Below are 25,908 nucleotides of genomic sequence, written 5' to 3'. Positions count from 1 at the left end.
TTAATGATAAAATTTTATCTCGCCCTTAGGTGTTCAACGATTTTGGTAGGAAAAACAATTTTCTTCAAAAAGGCTTATTTTTTACAGAGATTTGACAGTCTTCAGTTTCATAATTCACTAGACCATATAACTGTCCACAGGAACTTGATGATTGCAGTGTACACAGGTTTCAGAATTACACTTTGAAATATGCAAAACTACGTACAAATCCCTCAATCTATTATGTTGCCAAGAAAATAAAAAATTTTTCAGAGACGTCTTTGAGGTGGTAATGAAAAATAAAGAGATTGATGTGATCAGTTTTCAGCTTGATCATCATTATCACAACTATTTTCATAATGTACAAGAGCAGTAGATCTAAACGAGGACATGTATAATCTCAAATAGCACATAGCATTTAACGAAGTAGAAGCTTTGCTCAACAGCTAAGAAAGCGTTAATCAAAATTGTAACTTATAAGATACTTATCGAAATACACTTCAGTTGTCTATCTGAATAACATGAGTAGCATTTAGTAACCCAAAACAATCTTTAGATTTGATAACACTTGAAAATTTCTTTATCTATCGTAAATTCATAAATATTTGGAGAACAAACACGAATCGGTGCGTAAAAACTTTCTCCAACTGGTCTGTGATAACATGATAGAAAACGGTCGAACTTCCTTATATGTACCTTAATCACACAGTTAATAAAAGAGATCACCACAAATTGCAGGTACATGATATTTAACATTAAGAAAAAAATTAAGTCACTTGTAATATCTCATCCTTATAATATACACAAGGTACTTATGAACAAAAAATATATATAATATATCAACTTTTGTCAGATGTATATAAAAAAAATATATATACTATATAAAAATGTCATTATATAAAAATTACAAGTCTTTGGAATATGTAACGCAGAACAGAATATCACGTATAACTAGAATGAAGTGAGACCATTCATATGAGTGAGGAGCAAAGAGAGAAATATGAGCTACGGTTTTAATTAAACAAATTCATCGAAATCAACCGTCGATAAAAACCGCGTTGTCAATGTTGCTTAATTCGAGGAATTGTTGCTCGATGTCGGAGCCCAAGTTTTGAAAATCCGGGACATCGTCCTCGCAGTAGCCTGCAACAAGAAATAAAGAGAGGGTAGGATTAGTGAAGGGGGGCAAATACCAAAAAGTCATAAGGATTAATCCAGCTTTGATTTCTGGGAAATGACGCAAGTGGTATTGGCTCGGTGCTAAATAAGACGCATGCTTCGCACGTGTCAGTGCATCGTATGCCCTGGCGCGTGCGTGAGTGAGTGCACGAGTGAATGCGTGTGTTTGGTTGGAAAAAGTCAAGAATATTATTTTAAGACTCGCTATGGGGTAAAGACATAAAGCGGCGAACCTCCTCTGAGATTAAGTATATGGACGAAGGAACCCTTCTACTGCTCCTGATTGGTTGCTTCTTCGCGAGAGACCCATTCACCAACAACACACATGCTTCTAGCACGCGCAACCAACCAGTGTATTAATAATACTAATATACAAAAACTCTTGTGTAAAGCGACACGACCAAAAATAGTACGCAATTGTCTCTCTCGCGTAACAAAACTATCATCTTCTGCACCAGCTTACCAGAAATATCTATATTCATAGCTGTGATGCTGTCCATGAGAAATCGTTGCACAGACTCAATGGGTACGTATTCCTGCTGCACAGTTTCTTCCAGGCTCGTCGAATTTCCATCCATATTTGGTACTTGACTTTGGAACGAGTCCAGGTCGTCGTAAGACTCGCAGTTTTTGTAAGATTGCTGGTCGTACTCCGTGGAGCACGGTACCACCCTCTGACTCTGACTCGACTGTCTTTGCGAGCAAGAATTATTGTGCTTGTTTACTTTCTGCATACACGTGATGGAGCCGATCGATCTTCCATCCCCAGGAAGCGTCGTCGACAACGGTGAATTTGGTTCAACGGCGTGATTCTTGACGTGCTTCCGCAAACTTGATGGATCCGTGTAACGTTTCCCACAGCCGATCACTTTGCAAGCGTACGGTTTCTACAATTTGATATAAACAAAGTTTTACAAGCTTCTCGTTGAACCATCACGTGGCCCAAATTTATAAACATGTTAACTAATCTATTACTTGTGTTTTGCTGCACTATTGCAATGATGTATAATAAGTTTGATGGTAACGTCAACAACGACAACCACAATAACAAAAACGTGATTTTTGTATTCTAAGAAATTGCAGTATTGCAGTAGAAAATAAATTTTTTATTGTGGAACAGAGTAATATTTGAAAATTACGAAAGTCGAGATTTTGATTTTCTTTATTGAGCTGAAAATTTTGCAAAATATCGTATTTACCGTTTCGTAATGAGTTCTCTGATGTTTCGCTCGGTCGCTGCTATTACTGAATGCCTTGGTGCATCCTCTATGATGACAAGCATAAGGCTTCTCACCAGTGTGAGATCTTTGGTGAATTTTCAAATTTTCCAGCCGTGAAAACGTCTTCTCACATCCTGCAAACTAATTGGAAATTTTGCATCAGCAATCTGAAGAAGCAACAAAACAACTACGCAAACTAACTTATCGCAAGGGACGCTTATCGACATGATTTTCGCGAATTACACAAATAATTCATCATTTTTACTCTTGCCAATGCGATGATAATAATTATTACTACAGAGATCCGAACGAATCAAATGTGTGGAAGGAAATGTTTTATAGCGTTCTTCCGATCGTTACACTTTCTACACCGAGTGTAAAATTAAACCTAACTTTTCTTACAAATAGGTAGTTTACTGAATTTCTATTGGTACTACGGCTATCAGTTTAGGTTAGGTATATACTCGATATAGTCAGTGTATCAGAAAACGCTATTAGAAATGGAATGACGACAACACTGGTCGAAATGATGTCATAATACAACTATGATTTCATGTCAAGTGAGCTTACCCGACATTCGTTGGGCTTTTCACGGGTATGCACTCTTATGTGGACTATGAGCTTGTATCTTGCGTTAAAGGGTCTTTGTCGAGAACATCCTTGCCAGAGACAAGCAAATTCATCCTGGCTGGTAGGTGCACCCACGTTATTGCCATTCTCCTCTTTAATATTACACTTGTCTTTATCCCGATCCCTCTGCACTCGTCTGCCATGTCCATGTCGTCCATGAGATTTCGAGGACGACGATTGAACATGGCATCTTCCGATGTGCTCAACCAAACCTTTCAGTGTGGCAAACGTGAATCCACAGTCCCGCCATCCGCACCGACGAGTTTGGTTATCCTTTACTCCCGAACTGCCTGCAATTACCATAACAGAATGGAGTAATGTAAAGCCTTAACAAATAAAAACAATAAAGTATCAGTAAATTCAAAAACTAACCAGAAACTGATCCATTGTTTTGTTCAGATATGGACTGCGATACTGGAACTCTTCTATCTCCAGCCAAAAGGAGCCCCTCGCTTCTGGGCAGAACGATTTGATTCCCTTGGTTCTCCAATGGTTCGAAAATTTCATTTTCTGAATTTATCGCCGGTAGAGGCGCTGATTGCGAGGATAGCAAGTGACCAATCGCGTAGCGATTCTCGTCTCCATAACCGGATGTAGACTCTTGCAACTCATCGATATACGGTGTGAATCGAGGGACATCGCTGCTAGACGTGAGTGAAGTTGGGTCACCTCTGATAAGGCTGAGGTCAAACTCATCCGTTACGATTTGCATCGGTCCACTGAGCTCCACCGTGTCCTCCTGTATTGGCAAAGATAAAAGTGCAGCTTCTCCGTAGTCCAAAACATTGCTTTCACGATTCTCGTAATTCTCGTAATTGGAATAACCGTTGGAGAAAGAGCGAGAGAACGAAAAAGCTGCGTTCACGGAAGGCAGCGAACGCGTTGAGTCGTGTCGAGTGTCAATCTCGTTGGTGTATCCCAGTACGGTGCTACAGGTGGGGGTAATGCTGTCAATATTTAAATTGTCCAATAGTTTCTCGATGTTGTCGTTTGCGAAGGATGAGTTGTTTGGGCACGGATACTGGAAAACGTTGCCAAATTGGTCGTGATCGGTGAAATCCCTCGGGCTTGGACTGGCATTGAAATCTCCCGATGGTAACAAAGCTGCTCCTGTCTCGGATCCCGGCGATGGGGTCCAGCAGGAAACTTGGTTCTCTCTAGCGATTCCGTTCACGTTCATCAATTGAAGGTTGAAGAAACAATCGTCTTGATCCACAAACCGTGACGCGTATCCGTCCTGATCCGCCAGCTCCTCGAGATGCATCTCGAGACTCCCCGCGAACACCGATAACCTAAGGGTCATAGATCCAATAATTTCTCTTAGCTTTAACAGTGTTTCGAAACGATTTTGTAATTTTCCCCACCAGTGACAGTCTTAGATATTCAACTGCTACTCGTCTCGATTAGTGCAAATATTTTTTGATTGTTTTTTTCCTTCTAATATTAGATAATTACAGAATTTAAAAAGTTTCTGCATTTATGGATCTAATAATTTTTCTTAACTTCGCAGTACGTAATTCGAACCGATTTAGTATTTTTTACTATCGCCAACTACTTCATATGTTCGACTATGATTCGTTTTGATAGGGCAAATATTTTTTAAGTTTCTAGCTTTCTATTTCTTTCTTCTTTGCTTTCCGACTAATATTCGGTTATTATATACATATTTTTTTATTTTTTGCAATGTTCTATTCTGGTTTTCCAAGGAGCCCGATTGCATTGACAATAAACACGCGTGTGGAAAGTGCAGATACAGAGACATCGTAGACTACGAGGAAAAGAGAGAAAAACAGCTTTTCCATTGAAATTATAAGGAAAATCTGTTATATGGCAAAGCACTCTATCGATATCAGCCCGTTTGACGCACTCTTAATGATTCCTCCCCACTAAAACATCTGGCGACTTAGTTTAAGAAATCTAATCGCGATCGCGCACGAGTAAACTTCCACGATGCTCAATTCCAATTATCGAGCAACATGCTCAATCAAGCGAGAAATAGATCGGCAAAAAACTGTACACAAACGAGGGTATCCTCGTGCTTCGCGGTGCTATCTATAAATTCTGACAAAAGCTGAAACCACACTCTCACAACAAATATTTTCATCTTCGGCTTATCGATATCGATTGCGTCATAAAATATTTCTCAAGTGCTGCAAAGTCCAAAAAAATTGAGTTTGTTGAAAAGTGTCACTTTCCACGACAGATAGAAAGGGAGAGAGGAGAAATTTATCAAATTTGTTGAGAATCGGAAGAAAGCAAACACGCGTGTTGCTTCTCGCAATGCACTATGGAGTGAACTATAACCTAAACGTATACGGGAAGCCACGAGGTTTTGATGAAAATGATGAAACATACCGAGAATTAAAGAGGGCGCTTTGTTGATAAAACTGGTCAGTATTGAGAGTGTCGTTGATCAGAGCAAATCGTTGAACGAAACGAGTTGGCGATCGACTAGAAAAGGCCGAGGAAACTGACCCGAGATAAGAGGATCGCTCAGTTTGTAACGTGCTTTCTCGCGTCTCGGCGGAGACTGTAACTTCTGTAAGGAGGAACGAACGCTCATCTTTTCCCCAAGAAGCATAGTAATCCCCTCTCTCCTTCTGGAGGGACGCCTGCCGGATGATTTCAACCATTGAAGAAAATCGTCGCCGCCCACTCGCGTGGCCCTTTTGCATCCTGTCATCCCTACCTCCCTCTTTTATCAATTTTCACAATAAGTCATTAAAAAATAAAAACAACCTTCTTTAATCCCAGCCAATCAAATAATATTTATACTACAGACGTATGTGTGTTATTTCTGATTATAATCTATACTGTGCGAGAAATTTGTGTGAATATAAATTTGATGGATTGTATATTAATTGGGTCGTAGTTGATTTGCATCGTTAAGATCATTGACCCATTAAAGGAGGAAGCAAGTTTATGAGCTGGCAAATCACTGGTGAAAAGCAATTGGTCGGAAAGGGGTGTATTATGGCTAATTTTACCATATCCTTGTAGGGTAAAGGGAGCCAACGGTTGTTGAAAAGCAACAGCATCTGGAGGGCACGATGCACTTGGCGCAAAGGGTCCCACTTGTCCTTAAATTTTCTGATGCACCATCGTTCACGAGGGTTCGTGGACCCCCCCCCCCCCCTCCCCCTTCTCTTTCTTTATTTCGTTTTTTCTTATTCTTTATAACGTAAAATTCATCACTGCAGATATTGCTCATTTTAGCAAGTAAACTCACCTATTTTCTTTGGGTTGATTTTAAAACTGAAATTCAATATTTTTCACTAGATCTATATATACCTATCAAAATTCTCTTTCCTCATTAAACAATGAACAATACTATGTCATGTCAAATGCTTAATACTTGATAGCGAAATTAACATGAAGGATTTAAAAAAATACGCCTGCCGATTACAATTTAACTAAATAATCTTTCTTCTTTGCACGATCGTTCATGTGTCTATCGAACCTAAGGCAACGAGCCCAGGCAACATCTGCACAAGCACGAACGCCACCCTTTTCTCCACTGCCGTAGGAATTCCCCTTTTTACGTCTCATTTCACCAAGTTCATACAAGTTCGTCCAGCAACCCCGGGTGTTTTCGAATTAACAACGAGTCTCTCCCGCATACTGTTTTTACCTTTTTTTTAACATAACCTCTCTTTTCCTGAAACTCCGCGTCATTTTTGCAGAATCGGTCTCCTAGTAAAACTCAATCGTTTCTACAGTTATCGAATGTTATCAAGCGACACTTTTCATTAATACAAAATACAGTCTCTATCGTATATACCGATTTTGTTCTCATTTTCAATTATAGTAAAAAGTGATCTTTTTGGTGAGGAGCAAAAGCAGCTATAAAAGTATATTTGAGGTTAGGTCATATGTTTGCAATCCTTATACGACATATTTGTCGTTATTTATGTCTGGCTGAAAACTTCAGAAGTTATTTCTATGGCTATAACCAACTCTTAGCACTTATAATTAGGTCAATTAGGATTAAATGCAATTTTAGTCCTTAAAGTTAAACCGTTCGATTACTCCTGCAGATGTGTTAAGAAAAGTCGAGTAGTTGATAGTGTTGGTTGTGTACGGGGAATGAACTGTAGACTCAGCAGAGTGCAGAGTAGTGCAGAGCAGTGCAGAGTGGAGAAAGACATAAGGGTGAGAGCAAAAGAGAAAGAGAGAGGGAGATGGTCAAGATGGCCGATCTTTCGTCGCTCGAGCCTGAAGAATCGGCCAAGGGACAAAAAATTTAAAGCCAGCTGCCGCACACGCGTCACTTATTAACGGCGGTATCTTCGCGCGCGTACACATGAGGTTTTATATCCCTCCCTCTCTCTCTCTCTCTCTCTCTCTCTCTCTCCACCCTCGCGTTACTGCAGTCTATTTTGCCAACTTTTTACCACGCCCTCTACTTTATCGCCATTTACTACGACTTAACCTCAAAACCGTTCTGTATCAACACCACTGGGTCGTGCTATCTGCCACTTCCTTCAACACCTTTCTGACAGATGTAAAAAGCTCTGGCTAGAGCCACCATTAAGGCAAATTTAAGAAATCGCTAAGACCAATGAAAACAAATCCTCGAATAACTTAGTGTTACAGATGAATCTTTGAAGCAAAAAATTATTTTAAGTAACCGAAAAGTGATAATTGACAATAAACTCCAGTTTCTCGAATAACTCGACACCCGGAAAAGTGTATAGAAATTACAGCTAAAGCGAAGAAACCTATTAATAAGTGACAATTCGTCGGTTAAAGTGAAATTGATTAATCGATTTTTGGAACGGTTTATTAATGAATATTTTTGGAGTCGGTTGAGGGGGCAGGGAAAAATAAAAGAGACGGTTGGAAAAAAGGAAAGGAAATGCGAGTGCAATGCGCTCTTACAGTTTCTTTCATAGAAAGCAAAAGTAGCGCACGTGCGTTCTGCATTGCTCCCTTTTGGTCCCTTGTATTTTGCACACACATGTGTAATGACACTGCAACGTATAGTAAGAGTGGGTGAAGAAGAAGTCGCGGGATGGTAATGTTGCAAGTGCATCTTATAGTCAGGTTATACGTCATATAATGGACAGATAAGTGATAGAGGCGCACATGTGGCTTGCCAGCCCTCTCCGCGTGCTTACATTATACATACATACAACGCTGCACTGGCTTGGGCACCCACTTTTTTGTCCTGGCACCTGTCAACTTCGTTCCTTCCATAGTCACCGCATGTGTACTCGAACACCCTCTAAAATAAATATACTGGAAAAAGGATTCCAATCGCCTTACGCATACGGATGTAATAAAGTGAAAAGAGATTTAAAAAACCTCGCCACAGCCCCCCTGTTTACCCCTCGAACGTGACTCCACTCTGCTTCTTGCTGTCTCAGAAGGGTGGACTTTCACCCAACGATACCCCCCCCCCCCTCATCTAGTCTCTTAACTAACCTAGCTTCTTCTTTTTCTTATACATCATTCGGGATCAATTTTAATATTTTATTTACTCTTCGTGCCTACCCGAGAAGTGCCTCAAGCTTTATCCTATAAGCTTTATAGCCATTTAAAACTAATGCTTGGGTGGAAACATGTGTCTTGAGAAAGATTCTTTCGAGGGCTTCTCCATACGATTGCCACGATAATTGTTATAGTGCATACATCACTTTCCCAGATTACATTATCCAAAAGGAAAAAATTAAGAAAATATTTTAAAACTACCCATTGAAAGCTTTACGCGATACAGCTTATTTCAACCTTATATAGAAATATTTATCATAAGCAGGCAGTACAAATAATTAGACAATAGTTTTGGAGTAACTACTGTACCAGTTAATGTTTTTCTTCTCTCCTGTACTTTGGTTTATAGGAACAATGCATAGTGTGTTGTGGTTTACGCGTGTATTTGTGAGCATTTAGCATTCGGTCAAGCTATATAAAAATAGAAAGGCGTGCGCTCTGCATGTGACTTCGTATAATTAGGTACCATACGAGAGAAGCACCGTTATACATGCCTCATGTGTTTTACTCCGATCCATCAGGCAGTCTAATATTGGGTAGTTCTCTTTTTCTCTCTCCCTTTAAATTATAACAAGTCTGAGTTATGCTAGAAGACAAGTGACAAATAATCTGATAGCCATTAAAGATAAATTTTACTGGAAATGAATGGATAAATTTCAAAACGTATAACGAGTATTTGAAATAAGCGCAAGAAGCAATAATCAATAGACATTATAAATAAAATCCATTTATTATTATTTTCTATAAATATAAAACTTAATAAGCCGTTATATGTAACAAAGATTAAGAATTATTATGATAGATTTTGAATAATAAATTTATAAAAATAACATAGAGGCGCGCGCGCACGGAGAAGAGTGTTAGTTTAATAATAATCGAGGAAAGATATAAATGAATTAAATCAAGAAATAATTTAGCACTAAGTAAATTTCTGATTGCAGGTAGTAAATGTTGACTAAATGAATTATAATTCATCTAATCTATAAACATTTAAGATTATATTAAGAATCTATTTATCACTCGAGGAAGATAAAGAGTAAATTCTATATTTCAGATACTTAGAAAATTATTTTCTTAATAATTTCTTAATAATTCTTTCTATAATATGTTAAAGTAAAAAATTAATCTTTATAATCGCTATTTTAACCGTACATAGTAAGATTAGGATCACATATTTCATTGGCCATTAAACCTGAATAATTGATCATTGAGCTGTTACCAGTAGCGTTAGGCACAAGTTCACTTTCCACAATAGGAAAATGTTGCACTCGCCCACTGCTCCAAGCTATTGTAAGGCAAACCTCGTGAGGATTAGGCCTTTGGTAAAAGTTTATACCATTTGGTGATTCCCCAAAAAAGCCTTGAATAAGGCAACATGGTTTAACGTCTACAATAGTGGATAAAGCTCGAACTTTAGTTTTTAATAAAACAACAACAGGACTATCCTGAAACAAATAATGTTTTTATTCAATAAGTTTCTAAATAAAAATTATAATAGACTTGTTAAACATTAAAAATGTTTAATTGTTTTACCTGAAATAGAACAGCGAGATATCTTCCAGAATTATCCCAATCAAGAGATATAATTCTTCCACCCACAACGATCCGATCGGCATTTATAGCAGATGAAAAAGTGACTTTTGTCATATCTATTAAAGGAACAGCAATTTTTGCATCGTCACTTACACCCGTTTTGGTACCTTCGAAAATAGTCTCTTGCAGCGGTAAACTAAATATTGTTGCTGGTTCTTCGGTGGAAGCAAATAGTAACGTTAAATTTGGTCCAAAACAAGCGGCAGCTACTCGGCCAACGGGCACGGTCCACCGTTCAACTGTCCAGGGTACCGACAAGCTAGTACTCCACACCCTGAAGGAAATATATATATATAGTGCAATTTTCAGATCAGTACTAACGTTTTATAAAAAGTCAAATTATTGAGTGAAAATAAACTACCTAAAAACGTTTCTGCATGTAGCTGCAAAAAGTCGAGCTCCGCACAAAGAAAAACGTATAAATGACAAACCACCGCCGCCAACTCGCTTTAAAGGAATCCCCTCTTGAGAAGCAACATTCCAAACAATCATATTTAAATCCATTGGAGAACACGACACTAAAAGGGTGCCCTAAAAATGGAATAAATTAGTAATGCCCAGTTTAAATTAATAACATCTTTGTTAAATTTACTTCTGGATTCCACACGACACTTGTAACTGGTGCATGATTTCTTTGCCTTAAACAAATTGCATGACTAAGAGAATTACTGGCTGCACCTAATTCAATTGTCCAAAATAGGACACAACCCTGACAGGCTACTGCCAGCTCTCTACCAGCATAAGGTCTCCAACTCATAGCGCACACTGATTTCTGGGCACTATGCCTCATCACTGGCACCTCTAAAATTCCTTCAGAATATATGCGTATCCTATCATCTCTGGTAGCTACAGCAATACGATTACATTGTGGATGCCAGGAAAGACATCGAACCTTAAAAATTAAAGTAAATGTTAAAATATGTATCCATTTCGTATATCATGAATGATTTTAGAAGATAAGGAATGAGTATTCATACAAGAGATACATTCCAGTCTCTAACTAAAACAACATCAGCAACAGATCCTGAACCAGAAGTTGGTAAGGTATCTCTTTGATATATACCTCTGTCTACAACGTCTAATATCCACTTTAGCCTATAACAATCAATAGATATAAAATTAAAACAATATTTAGAGAAACAATGAAATATTCTTCCTATAAGGCAATACATTACCTTGTTGCTACCCAGTGTATGGTTTTTGTAATATTCTCTGGATTTTCTGCAGCAGCTACAGAAACTGCCTCAATAAAACCTTTCTCTCTCCATGCGCTAATAATTCTTTTATAAGCACTATCCTGAATAGGTAGAAATAAATCTCCAGCCCCAATAGTTCTTACAGATTCATTTCTAGACAACATATCTGAAGTGATATTAATTTCTGGATATTTATATACATATTTGAAAAACTCCTGTAGCTCATCTTTTAAGTCTTTGTATCGACAGTATTGTACTTCACTATTTATTACACCCACACTAGCAACATTATCAAAAACCGGTGCAGGGAAGTCTCTTAGATCCGGTATCTTCAACATCTTTGTCAAATCTTAAAAAGAAACAAATGGATCATTCAGGCTTTCTAAAGTGTTGATGAATGGTAACAGTTTAAGGTTAGTTTTTACGTCATGATCCTGATTCAATGAATAAATTAAAATTAACCTTAAAGAAAATAAACAAAATATCAATAACATTAACCAATATAAATGTCCGGATAAAATGATCTTCCCCGTAGTATATATCTTATATCGAGAAGTTTGCCGAAATTTACATACTACAATAAAAAAACCTTAGTAAAGCCGGATAAGATGGCGCGGCAGTGTTTACATCGATTACCATGACAACGACTAATATTCGGAAAGAATCGTTTTGCGCATGCGTCTGCGACGACGCAAGGAATTCAAATAATTTGAATCAAGAGAGAAAAGTTAAAGTAGGTAAGAGAGAGGTAATTAATGACGCACTAAAACAAGCTAATAAAAAAGCGTGACAATATTCATGGATTAAAATGGGCTGCCTCCAAAGGGTGTGGAAAGTTTGGAAATTGGAAGGAAAAATTGTAGAATTATGAGTAGAGCACAAACGGAGGAGAAGTGGGATTACTTGGTAGGGGAACATGGTAGGTTCGGTGGGGATAAGAGGAGAAGGGGTGAAGTGGGGAGGTTAGTGTGCGGTTGCTGTTCGTGCGGCACGGATTGCGTTTTGAAGTTGGCTAGTGCTGTTTGCTGTGACCGTGCAGCTATTCGCCAGGAATATCAGCAGGAACTGAACATTTTCGTCCAGGTCTTAAGCGTATATTTGAGGAAGATCGGTAAAATGCTGCCTCGAAGATAGTGCGCGAAGTGGTCGACCGCGATGACGTCGGTTCCGGCGAGTCTATCGTCCTAGCTAGACGGCCGTCGGAGATCGGTGGAAAAACGACGAAAGAGCGAAGGGAGAAAGACCAGCCCGGTCTCAGCGAGACATGGGCAAGAAGGGTTCCAGAAAGAAAACTCAATGGAGAACCCTGAGCATAGGTGGTGGGTATTATCCATTGCATGTCGTCGAATCTAGTGAAGCTAGACAAAATATAATCCGACGATAGAATTCCTTGACGATAATTCGAATAAAGTTATCGAATGATGTAATATCGAATTTGGGAAATAGTTCAAAGCCCGTTTATACAGGGAGGACCGACTTTGTCCGAACTCGTAGAACTTTCCCCGATGTACGATGGACTCCTTGGACGAAAAGTCGTATTCCTGTCAGAATAAATAATTGTAGCAGAGTCCTGTCAGACGAATGCGACCAAACGAGTGTTAAAGGAGAAGATATGAAGCGATTGTAGAGTAGCACTCTCTCGTATGTTCGATGAAATATCCAATGACGGTTGCTCTCGCGAATCTGCCACGCGCCCTCTAACATCGATCCGTAACACCCACCATGACTTCCTCGGTAACATACCTGTCTACCTAGATAGCAAGTAACATCACCATCTCTGTCCCGTTTTCACGACGTATTTTGCTTATCCATTTAATGTCAATCTATTATTATATTTCTATCTCGAAACTATCTCCCTAACCTATCAAAAGTTGCCATTTGGCTTATGTCGTGTCAAAGCATTGAGATACCTTGACTCCAATCTTCAACGTTCGTTTTTTTCTTGATTGCCAGTTACGATGACTTCCCCTCTTAAATGTCTCTTTACGTAAATAGAAAATATCCCACTTAACCACGACCTTCTCTTTTCTTTCTTTCATACCTATCCATATTTCTGTAATTGTATCAGCAGAGTACTCTTCCTCTATTCTTTCTGATAATACTACAATAGTCAGGTGCATAAAGTTACTGCTACCTATCATCATAGATTCCTCGTTAAAATTCTTCTCTGATAAAAATAGTAAATGCATATGCAGCAGATTTTTCTCTAAATTATTAGGCTTTTGGTTGATTGCTGTGTTCACGGTCAATGGTGAGGCTCGGTCTAGAATGAGCTAGGTAATAGGTCGCAATTGCCAAATGCATTAGCGTTTCATAACGAATAGCATCGCCGCTAGGAGAAACAATAGTAGTGGTGGAAGTAGTAGTAGTCGTAGTCGGTACTAACGGTAGGGGTACAGCAGAACGGTGGAGTGTGGAGCGTGCTGTGGGGCAATGAGGAGGAGGGGGAAGGGAGGTGGCAACAGCGCAGAGGGGAAAAAGTACCGGCGTTCCAAGACCGGCTGCTTGCAAAAGGTTAGAGCGTTCGGAAAACTTTGCCCTATCAATATATATAAAACACGAGCTCGTCATCCGAAGCTTCCATGTCACCGCTCTTAACACCTTCTCTCCTCCCGTAAGATTCGCTTTCGGTTTTATTACTCCATGCACGTAACTATCGTCGTCGATAAAAATTCCATTACATTCTTCGAGCTGCACACCGCAAGCTTAGACCTGATAGCAGTTAAAGGAGTTAGCAGCTAGTGTCGAATCACCAGAAACTCGATCGAGAAGCATTACACTCTTTGACACTGGGGTGAAGGGTCCGTTATCTCGTAGACCTCACAAACATGGTTCTATTCTTTTAGATAAAAATAACACAATCACTCTTCTCTACGGGAAACTAAAAATAACTAGAATATTTTCATTAAACGATTCTTTTTTTTTTTTTTTTAGGTTTTTCCGATTACATAGAATTGCTTACTCAAAGAGAGGTTAGGATGCGAGTAGTGCGTCGTGTGGCGCTAGCTTCGTTTTGATGATCTTGGAAGTTCACCTATATACGTAATGGAGTTTAATGAGCATCCTCTACGCGTTTCCGCAATAATCGAGAACGCGCAAAAAGCCATTAATGATTGCGGGGACAACAATGCTCATTGGGCAAATGCTCGATTGTGTCAGTATTCTTTTGGTGATTCGAAAGAATTATAGGTTAGGATAACCTAACTTGCGGATTAATTTTCAATCCTTCCTGAAAAAGGATTACTGGAAAGTCAGAATAATAACGATTGTATAGAGCGGAGACAAGTACTGGTGTGTATCTTGAACAAGGCATACACAAAAAATGTTGACGCTTGTTTTAAGAATAACAAAGACAGAATGGACCACCGAAGCCTAACAAGTTTTTTCTTCGGTGTTTTCCACTTATTGGTAAACTTCTCGATAAACTCATCAGTTTGGTAAATACCCAATCTGAATTCAACAGTGATATTTATCGAAAGATCAATATTTATCAAAATTTGGAGAATTCGGCCTCTCAGAAACGATAAATTCGCGCACGAATATCTACCAAGATAAACGATTTATTCGTTTACCGTGGCAAATTCAGTAACGTCGATACTATCGATTTTTGTTACGTACAGTGCGTTGGATAAAACTTCACTCCTAGCTGACTGAACGAGCTCTATTGGTACGTCACGTCACGCATAGCGAATGTTACGTCATGTTTTCAATAGTTACTATGCGCCTGCCAAAAATCGCTCGATCGGAATAATTAAATATTCGAGGACGAACCGATAAAATGCAGATTGAGGGGGTAAATGTTACGCATAGCGTAAGAATAGTGGTTGTACGGTTAGCTACCAAGTGCAATAATAATTTTCACTCTTTCGCTCTTTTCTCCACTTATCCCTAACGTTCTGTAAATTTTGTTTACCCCACCATTACCTCTCTTTCTACATTACAGCCTCCCGATCGACTCAACCCCCCATGCATCATAAAAATCTGATATTGTCGAATAAAAACAACAAATAAAAAATGTAGTTTCTTTCTCGCTCCTTTCTTCAGATACTGTCATCAATGTGTAAGATTCATTCTAAATTCTTAACGAGAGAGAGATATGTGATGGTATGTTGTTTTTATCTCTCGAACCATTTTTTTTTGTACGATAATAAACGTGGATCATCCGTTGGAGCAATTAAGTGTTGCACGAATGTCGATTTTTCCTTCGTTGCGCTCTTGCATTATGCACAGCGAGACATTACGTAAGGCTGATACTCGTTTGTATAAATCAAAAGAAACACAACGCTGCCTTTATCCAGTCGACCGATAAAGTTTAGCAATCGCAGGCTGGATTTATTCTTCAATTTGCTATCCGACGGAAGATGAGATTACGAGGAAAGCGTTATAATAATTCGCTTATTTTCGTCAATCTTATAAATTTACATAAAAATGCTTATAGATGTGTATCATTGCATCACACGCGACTAGGTCGTTGCTCGAAATGGTAAAATCTATACAAAAAAAAATGTTGAATTTATATTTTTATTTCTGGTCGTTGCAAAAATCATCATTCGCGAGGTAAGAAAGATAAAACTATTCGGATTCTTTTGTTATTGTATACGTGAAAAATTTATTCATTAAGTAAATTTTGTTGTTTTTATCGCTTAACGAAAAAACTATCGCGGATATTGCACCACTTAATTATGAATGCATAAAAGTTCCAAATTCACCCTGATTGAATCAAATCTTGATTTAGATCTTAAAATTTACGACGGTCACAGGAACCCATGAATCAATCGCGTCAGTTCGATAAATTTTCCACACATAAATCAAAAGAATTAGAAGGCTTCGAGATCATAAGCGCGTTTTATCGAGTGAATTCATACCTCGTCGTACTCTACCCCTAGTGGCTTGCATGTACACCTGGTGGTTGTATATGCAAACCATCAACTCTCTTGACTTTATTTATGACGAAAGCGTAACTTCCATCTGAGAGTAAATTAATATAGTCCGACCGATTCGTGCAGGCTTAAACTGCTTTATTTAATAGCTTGCGCCGTGCACACTTCATGTTGTTTGACCTTTCGACGGTCAGTAGGAGCTAAATGAGCAAGGACTTTATTTTTCGTTTTAATTGCTGAGAATTGCAAAAATCACTAGTGTTAACGATAAGAAAAAGTAGCGACCGTTCGAGACGTTCATTGAAGGCTTCGCGGCTTATGTAGAACGTATCGGTTCGACGACCTTGACGTTAATTGGTTTTTCACGGCACTTGAAGCCCGTCATTGGTCAGGCTAGACCGTAGTAATAGCACGCAGGGTCAGAGATCCCGGGTGTCGCATCTCAAGATTCGCGAGGGAGCTTGTGTGTCTTCTCCAGTGTTCTCTGTGCGACGTTATGACTCGCATTGGGCCAGTGAATAATCGATAGAGACCCCCTCCCCCTCTCTTTTTCTTTCCCCTACTATCCATCCCCTCCCCCCCCCCTGCTCCCCCGACGCTCTATCGCGTCCCCAATGAAAATTGAACGTATCTCAAGCCAATGTCCTCCTCAATGCTGAAATCCTGGCTATTTATCGAAGAAAACACTCGACGAAAAACCTAATTTCGTCACTGCTGCAATGTTTATGTGTAATTGATCGTTTGGTCTACCTTTCTTCGCATTCTTCTAGAAAAAACGCAAACAGAATCCTAAAGTACTGACAAACGAGTTGTTGGGGCCGTCCTCGTTATGAAAACATGCGTGTATTGCGTGTTGGGATATGGTAAATATGACTGTAAATAAAGAACCTGTCGTTTCCAAGATTTTATAAGCTTCTTTAGCGACCTGTTCAAACTAGTAATGAATTTTTATATATGTTCGTACAATGTTGATATACTCATTGTGAAAAAGGAATAATTTCAGTTGTTCAGCGTTACTGTTTTCCGCGAAGAGTTGAATGCACTGTGCGTAAATGGGAGAGGAAAAATAGTATTGAAAATAGCTTAGACCGAATTATTATAGATCCTCGGTGCTGAGAGTATTTTTGATATTTTATGTGCTTGAGACAATTGGCCGCGCCGAATCGTGGACAGACGCTAAGTATAACCGGAATAGCTGGAAGTGAGACGTGCAAGAGCTACAAGCATACAGCTATCCATCTTACAGATTACATAAGTTTGCTCTTCGTACATCTTCTTCGGCGAATTATCTATAAGATACAAATGTTATCTTCTCGATTCATCTCGATATGTCGAGCTTACAATATGGCGGTTTTTGCGGGAACGGACCAGTAGCGCCAACCTGGAGAGTTCTCAACTCGATGCAGTAGGATGTAATTGTTAGGAAGGAAATCGATGTATTTACATTTATCATTACATTTAGTGATGTTTATCGTTAACTAGGCTTAACGATATCAAATATTGTCGGTAAAGAGTTATAGAATAAATTGACTGGAGGAGCATAGTGAGTTTCTCCCTTGAGCCTAGAAACTGAGGTTAGGTTTGTCAAAGAAGCTCTCTACTGCTAGTGTATTTATTTTTATGAAAATGGCAGACGCAGAGTCTGTAGTGGCGCTGCACGTGCTACACCTCTTCGTACAGATCTTAGTGTCGTAGACCTTCCTCGCCGGTTACGTAATGAGCTCAGCTTGGTAGTTCTTCGTGAGGCCGGTAATAAACACGAGACTTGACGTAGCAACGCGCGAAACGCACCAACCACGTGATTGCTCACCGTTCAAATATTTCCACTCTAAATCTTCCTATTGTACCTTCTCGACTACTCTTTTTTCTTCTACTTCTTCGTTTCTTTTGAACCAATCCAATCTTCTAAAACTGATCTGTCGAGTTATTTTGATAATCTTTACACAATACTATAACCTCAACGCGTCAAGTGCCACATGCGTCTACGGTGAACGATGTTGTAATGAAAATATACATAATGAGAAAATATACTGTAGGGTCGTTAGATATTTGATGGCTAAAGTCTCTTGATGAAAAATTAGAGATAACGATGAATGAGGAATTCACAGTTAATGTTTCATTTACCTAAAAGAATGACTAATTATGACTTTAATATTTGAGAATGATGTAAGGCAACTAGCCAGTCGATAAGTTTTCTGCAAATAGCTGCACTACTCTTACTGTTGTAGCGTAATGAGCTTCTTGTAAAGTAAGGATATTTTGAATTTTGTATAAATGAGAATAAAAGCGGGGTGGTTGGCGGGGGGTACAGCTTCGGTTACACTCGGGCATGTTCGGAGGTAGCCTGTGCTGCTGCTGCCTGCGTCGAGTGGCGGTACTGGCGGTTCTGGGCCCAAGAGAGGGGATAGAGTGGATGATTTAGGTCAAGCTATAACTCTATCTAATTAGTTATTCATCTGCTAAACCATTTTCTATTGTATCATATGTTTATAACCACCTTAAAAAACAATTTTGGCTTTCTTCAATCTCGTTATTTCTTATAATTCAGTTGACGGTTATGAAAAATTCAAGGCAAAGTTTAGTTAAGAACTGAAGTTTTTTCACACACTGTAGACACAAGCTTTGAATGGGTAAAAAATAGTAAAGCTGTCGAGCACAAGCTTAGTTCCAAACATTCTCAGTCGATGCATTACCGAGTTACTTTGCAACAATTATAGATACGTAGTTCTATGAACTGTGTAAAGTAGCTGCTACAAGATAAAATACGAAATTAAATTTAAAATTGAAACTAGCGAATATAGCGTTATAGAACGAGCTAAACGAGCGTTGTACCGAAAGTGTAAACATTGTATCCTTGAAAGGAAACAAAAGTGAAAATCGGCATTCGGTACTTCGTGGAAATAACGTTCAGCCGTCAATCCGTACACACAACACTATCTTAGCCAGTTGATTGAGCAATAACTCCCGGTCGTTCAGAGCTAAATAAATGAATAATTCGGTGGAGATGGATAAATCTGTCCCAGCCATGTTGTCTCTCAACAATACTGGCTGACTTTAACTGAGATATCAAAGAAACCTATGCATTTTTTGTCGTTTTTCACAAGTATTTATCAAGACGAGGTGTTTGGGTTTGACTATTTATACGTTAGCTGTCATTATAGCATAAAGCTTGACGCGTGCGTAAAGCTCGGATTGTGGACGCTTGCCGAGGAGACTCACAGCCAACAAATTGATGACTGTGCTCGTGGAATGTCTATACCTGAACACCCTCGTGATACTCGAAAATTGCGCGAAGCCAGGCGCCTAGGACTCGAGTTATGAATAGCACACGTGACTGAAAATTGCGAGGTCCGTCGCGCAACTCAGCGACGCTTCGACAATTAATGCTTTTTCAATCAGTTCCCCAAGACATAAATAAACAATCAACGAATTAAATTTTAAAGATGAACGACGCTGCGAGTAATGTTTTGGTAAAATCTGAATATGAATCATACAGGTAAAATTTTACGAACATCTTTACTTCTGAAGAACCAAGTCAAAAATAATTCTTTTTTAAGAAATAAAATATCAATATCCATTATTCCATTGATATTTGGCTAAAATATCAATCGAATAATTGCACATGGAAATTGAAAAATAATCGTGGACAAAACAGTGGCTGGCAACAACGAAAGAGTGTTTTTGGAGGAAGTCGAAGAAGATAGGTGGGAATGAAGAAGAAGAATAGTCACGTGTCCCGAAGAGAGTGACGCTTCAGCAGATCTTTCCAAGTGTCTTGGAGTCTCGCGGAACTGAACGGTTGGAGAGAAGATTCGACGAAACTAAATGGGAAGCTGGCAGGCGAATGGCTATAGTTATCCTATCCTGAGTACTAGCCTCGCCGAACCAGACGAAACTTCTCCCGATGCTCGCTATACTTTGATCTTCTTTCTTCCTATTTCTTTTCACGAAACTTAAATTAGCCAAAAATACCACGAGCTATATTCATACTAGCAGGAATTACCGTTTGGAAAAATAAGTATATTTTCTCAGGAAAAAATTGCCTTATTATAAATTCTAAACTGAAGAAGAATATATGTATAAAAAAAGAAACAAGTGATTATCTTATCGCGATAAGAATTATATATTGCGTTATGTAATTGTTTTCTCTAGAAATGCGTGGTTTTGCGGGTTCCTTACTCTGTGGGTTCAGAGGTCAAGGAACTTTTGATTGTTTGCCAGTACATAGGTGGGCTTCAAATACGATGCCAGTATTGGGAACATTCCTAATCCTTCGAAACATCCCGCTCGGTTACAGCTGGGTGCTTTGTAACGCGATGCGTGGTTCGCCACTCAAATTACTGCCCAAATGTGTGTGTGTCGTTGAAAAATGGATAGCGCGTATATCCCATTTTTCTTTTTCTCTACATGCTACTGTGCACTGTTTCAATAAACGAGACCTTTTATGCTTTTTCTGAAGTTTTATCATGGATTATCTTGGAAATGTCAATTATTCGTTGAAACGAAAGATTGATTATCGGTTTGGTAATTATATCAGCTTTCTAAAATATATTAATTATAACAGGAACATATAGGTCAAACTTTTAGGATATAACTTTAAAACTTTTTAATAACATAGGATTGGAAAGGTCTGATTAAAGATTGAAAAGAAAATATTTGCAAGGTTTCTATGTTCTATTTTTTTTTTTTTTTAATTAGTTTTAATACTTTATTATTAAATTATGAGGGAATAACTTTTAGCCGCGTGTAATAATATTCAATGCGTAAAAATTAAAGTTTAAACAAATTGGACGTTTCAAATGATATATATTTGTTTTTTCATTTGACGTTTCCAGTTTTATGTTTATAATTAAAATTTAATTATAATTATGTTCTTTATAACCTCCTTAAACTGAGTCAAGGGTCCTTTTAAATTCTTTACTCTCTGTTGTTTGTGAATGTTGGAATAAAAAAAGGAAAATTATCCAACATTGAGATTCCATAAATAGATAAGAATTGTTAGGGTTCGAGATGAATTTTCATTTCTAAGTAGTTGATAGGGCTGTAAAATACTATGCGATAGAAGTGTGCGTTCCATTTCTCTAATTTAATTGATCTTAAAATAAAGCACTGAAAGTTTATACTAGCATCAAGCAGCTCGCTAAGCTATCGCGATAAACACCTGTACGAAATCGGTTGGCAATACTTGGGAGTGCTGCTGCTTTGTACATTTGCCAATTACAAGGTTAGTAAATTAAGTTCATTGAGTACAGTTTAAGAAATGGCGTCCTGCTTTTTAAGATAGACCACGTAGCTCGGTGAATTATAGCTACCACACTAATCGCAAACTTAATGGGCGACTCACCGTTTCACTTGCTTTTATTGCATTCATGCGCGATTCACTTGATCCAAATCTTGGAATTCAACTTACCGTCTTTGTTTTTCCCTTGACGCGTTCTCAACAAAGGTGTTGGTATCTTCTTTAACCTTCGATCTCTCTTAGAATATACTCGAGTGAACGTTTTTATCATTTTTAAAGAGATTTGTCCACTCTAAAAAAGAAGACTGAGTTTTTCAAGTATAACGTCTCAGATAGACAGGTATATATCAGATTTATCTCAAATTTACAATACTCATCATCATCCCTTGCAGCAAGGTAGCGCCCCTTATGAGTGCTCAGGTAGTCTTTGCTTTGACAACAACGCATGTCGCAAATAAAATATTCAATATTTCTTCATTATTTAGTCTATCACTGACGATAACTAATTTACTCGAAATTTAATTATAATTTCAATCATTTATTGGCGATCAAAGTGACAAAAAGATGCTGTAAACTTAACTCGAATTCATGTGAAAAAGTGTGCACAATATTTGCATCATATTTATTTATACGATTACACATATGTAATTATATATATATATAAAGAAAATAACCACATAAATAATGGACTGTAACAAAATATATACATATGAAGAAATCTTACGCGTCTTCATTTATTATACGCTGAAATCTTTATATTATCTAAGCTTCTTATTCGGTTATAGCGACATTGCCAATTATACCTGAATTCATGCAATCTTTTATTTTAAATATGGGACATATATATATTATTGTTAAACCAAGTAAATTAAACCAGCATTGTTAATTATTGACTGCTTAATATGGGTAACCTCTGCATGAAGAGCTAAAGAAACTGGAAGGAAAGAAACCTATATTTGCTTATAAAGAACTATATATCTACGCATTAAACCGCAAACCTATATTCTACTGTCTTTAAAATTCGACTTATATATTCAAGAGGAACATGTCATAATTACTTGCGAGAAACTAGCTGCTTGAATGTCGACCTAGTGGTGTCCCTAAACACTTGTTTATTCATTCTAATCTATAAATTTTCAGTAAAGTTTTCTTGTATTTACTATGAATTAAGAATACTTACAAGTTAATGTAAATTTGATACAAAGAATAATACATTTATAAATCTAACAAAATTACATAGGGGCTTGTATTCAAATTCCAGACATGGATAAAATCATAATGCATCTACTAAATACAAACAATAATAGCAGGAATATTTGTTGTAATATGGGAAAGATTAAATAATCCAATAGTGATGATGCAGATATGCTTCTTTAATTTTCATTAAGTTTGAAATATATCTTGTAGCAATATTTGCCATACTATTTTTGTTTGTAGAACTAGCAAGATTGATGTAAAGTTTTGTAAATGCGTTTACGGATTACATGACAAAAATATTAATTCACTACTGAATGTAAACTTTTCGTCAATTTGCAGTAAATTTAATTGCGCCAAAGCATTTTACATTAAGTTGTTGTACATTTAGAGTAAATCATTTTTCAGCATACAATGATCTTCATACAAGTCTATCTGGGATAGAGGTTGTTTCAGTGATTTTAATAAAACTCTTGAAAAATTATGTATTTTTGCTCAAAAATACATTTTCTATCACCAAAAACAGTTTTTCCGAAAATCATAGGAACGCCTTGTATATATATATATATATATATATATATAATAACAAACTGGTAGCGATACACTCGCAACTTTACCATTCATCCTTTGCTACAAAGTCTATTTTTCCCTGTTGTGAATTGTAAACACAAAATAGGACGAATGTTCATAAGAAACACGGTTGGAAAATAAAGCTAACCTTAAAAATACAATGTAAGAATATTTCCTCCAGACAAATGAATTCTGTTTGTAAAATGTTCTGGATATTAAAGGACATATTTCCCACTTATGTCGGTATCCTCCTTTTTCCCCACCATACATCCGAGAAAACCTAAATTTACGACCCCCGTTAAGTTCCATTAGGCCTCGCGAAACAGTAGTGGTGCCCCCTACCGGTCCAATCTGTAACCTATAGATATTCCACCGAACATGGCGTCCATAGATGTCACAACATAACTTTTTCATCTTCAAATGTTGACCGGCGCACATGTGACGAAACCAAAGGTCGAATTACGTGAAACTGGAGATGCCGCGGGTCCTCTCTAAACTTATACAAGAATCTTGCAGCATTTCCAAAATTTTCTCATACATTTTTTTCCCATTACGGACAAGTGTTTAGTCAGCGTGTTACGAAATCCTCGCAACTGACGAGGGTCATCGTGTCTTTTTTTCCGAGAGAGGGTGAAAGATACGCAAGGTTAAACAAAGATCGAAGAGTTTTTATTCGCTCGAGACGATACACCTCAGCCCAACATCAACATTATCGTACTCTCTGCATTACCATAACTTATAGTCTGCATTAAAATTCTAAAGTACAAGTTTCTCAAGCCGCGGCGAACTTCGGACCGGAACCGCGGAGTCCAGGGGTTCCCCTCGCGCGCTCCAAGCAAGCTTACGGCCGATTCCGTTTGTAAACACTTTTTCCATAGCGATATTTAACGAAAAAACTGATTTATCGCTCCTCGCTAATAATCTTATCGAACATTTGCAACAGTCCAAAGTTACTGTTCCACTCACGGCAGTTTGGTTTTTGCACAGTTCGAATCCAACCATTCCAACCGTTATCGCGTGGCTCGATTGGCGGGAAATTCGAGTTTTGTCTTGTTTATGAATTTATTGTCTCGGTGGATGTGGATAAAAAGGTAGAAAATTGGATTATATAGGTGTTAAGGCCGAGCAAGAAGGCCTTGGTGGGAATACGAACGATCTTGACGGTGATTGATCGATAAGGTGCTATTAGTACAGATTAAGTGTGCACTCGAGTAGGTTCGCCGTACGAATTTTCTATCGATTCCAGAATAATCAATCCGGACTAGCGAGAATAATACTTATCGCGCTCTGGCTTGTTGCAATTGGAAGACAGAGGGATCTTAGGGTCTCAGAATCGGTCCTATGTTTTCGACAATGACATTAGGCCGTTCTATAATGGTCGACGTTCCAAATCACTTATGTCCGCGCGCGAGAGAACCGGTTAAGATCATCAGCGAGGACGAATTCTGCTAACTTCATTCTTCATTCTCTCGTGTGCAACCGACGACGCATTTTCCATCGGGAGATCAGAAATCTCCTCTCATGCCAACACTAATTATAATTATATCCAAAGACCGTTGGAAAATAATACAGCCAACTCTGCCTCCTTGCGTTAGCCCAACGAGAAAGGGACTCGAGATCAAAACGCGTTGTTGACGGCTTTGAAAATAAGATCGAGAGTGATGTATTTAGTTGCGAGGGACAACTGCATAATATTTTTGACCCAGGGACTACCTTCGGTCTTAACGTTATGTCACAGCCAACTAATCGCTAAACATTTTCTCCAGCCAAAACTGAGAAACTCACCTAATTGACAGTGCTAATTCTGGGAATTTGATTGATAGCTATTGTTTACTTTCATTTTTCTACTGTAAACACGGTCACGTTTTGCGTGTGTATATATATGTATATAAAAAGAAAAAGCTGTACAGAAAAACATACACATTAGTGTCCTTGAGTGGTAACTGAAAGTTGTGTTGTTAAATTATTGAAGCATAATTATGGATTTCTCTGGAAGTCGTAACGGAATTCGTAATAGGGTGCTGTTAGAATTAGAGATAAAGGTACGAGAGTATAAAGCTCCCAGCTTTGAAAGTTATTAGATATCGGGTGGAAGGTAAGAGACATTGGATAGAAGCTTTAGCGAGCGTCAATCTTCTTATATTCGCTCGGCATCTCATGCAAAGATAAAAGAAAGCTGCGTCGTGTCGCATTTTATGGTAGCTTTATCGATTTACATTTCCAATAGAGCACTAGATACAGCTCTGACTCTATCTAAGGTTATAGCTTATCTAGCGTCGTTCTTCGCATCCCAAATAATTAATTCTTTTCGTTACACGGTATACCAGTCGATTGAATAACAGATGTTCTTCTCTCGCGTGTCGGAAGAACATAGCGAAAGCGCTTTCTTCCGTCTGTCCGACAGACGTAAAAACTAAATCACGCCTATTGATGAATCGATCACACTCGCCCTATGTGTGTATTATACACGAGTTATCTAGAATGTACCCGAGAATCGTACACGAATAATCCTGTACTCGTGAATCATACTAGAATTTATTATATTTTAAAAACCTTTGTGACCTATAAGAACGGTACAAATCTAACCTGTATTGATAAAAGTGAATAAAAACTCGCGAGATACTTGCTTTAGTTTTAAGATCACTGCTTTGTTATTATTTATTTCTTCGATAGATGAATAGAGAATATTTTGTTGTTTTACGTTGGATGCGTTTGGAAACGAGACATTTCTGATG

General features: G+C 38.1%; 3 protein-coding genes across 6 annotated transcripts in view; 1 reads left to right on the top strand and 2 right to left on the bottom strand.

Annotated features, from left to right (window-relative positions):
- Positions 1-36: 36 nt before the first annotated feature.
- Positions 37-5,572, bottom strand: LOC136772614 (zinc finger protein GLI1-like). Its single transcript, XM_066725705.1, has 6 exons — positions 5,364-5,572; positions 3,381-4,300; positions 2,949-3,298; positions 2,358-2,519; positions 1,622-2,045; positions 37-1,122 (listed from the first exon to the last, which is right to left on the bottom strand). The coding sequence occupies exons 2-6, from the start codon at positions 4,270-4,272 to the stop codon at positions 1,016-1,018; spliced, it is 1,935 nt and encodes a 644-aa protein (XP_066581802.1). The 5' UTR covers positions 4,273-4,300; positions 5,364-5,572; the 3' UTR covers positions 37-1,015.
- Positions 5,573-9,249: 3,677 nt separating this feature from the next.
- LOC136772537 (aladin-like) lies at positions 9,250-11,893 on the bottom strand. Of its 3 annotated transcripts, none has more exons than XM_066725580.1 (7): positions 11,789-11,893; positions 11,270-11,639; positions 11,072-11,189; positions 10,687-10,986; positions 10,456-10,625; positions 10,035-10,368; positions 9,250-9,946 (listed from the first exon to the last, which is right to left on the bottom strand). In XM_066725580.1, the coding sequence occupies exons 2-7, from the start codon at positions 11,626-11,628 to the stop codon at positions 9,644-9,646; spliced, it is 1,584 nt and encodes a 527-aa protein (XP_066581677.1). In that variant the 5' UTR covers positions 11,629-11,639; positions 11,789-11,893; the 3' UTR covers positions 9,250-9,643. The 3 variants fall into 3 exon arrangements, with proteins under 3 accessions (XP_066581677.1, XP_066581678.1, XP_066581679.1); XM_066725581.1 differs by having other exon boundaries at positions 11,716-11,870; XM_066725582.1 differs by having other exon boundaries at positions 11,753-11,837.
- Positions 11,894-12,281: 388 nt separating this feature from the next.
- Positions 12,282-25,908, top strand: part of LOC136772666 (uro-adherence factor A-like) — a 30,745-nt gene continuing 17,118 nt past the window's right edge. For both annotated transcript variants that reach the window (XM_066725787.1, XM_066725784.1), the window contains exon 1: positions 12,282-12,609. In XM_066725787.1, coding sequence (XP_066581884.1) covers positions 12,555-12,609 — 55 coding nt within the window. In that variant the 5' untranslated portion in view covers positions 12,282-12,554. The remainder of the gene's footprint in view (positions 12,610-25,908) is intronic.

This window comes from Prorops nasuta, unplaced genomic scaffold (assembly GCF_024137725.1).
Source record: "Prorops nasuta isolate Cenicafe-Biocafe unplaced genomic scaffold, Cenicafe_Pnas_1.2 PNAS00004, whole genome shotgun sequence".
Lineage (NCBI taxonomy): Eukaryota > Metazoa > Arthropoda > Insecta > Hymenoptera > Bethylidae > Prorops > Prorops nasuta.
This window is presented reverse-complemented; position numbering and strand designations above follow the sequence as displayed.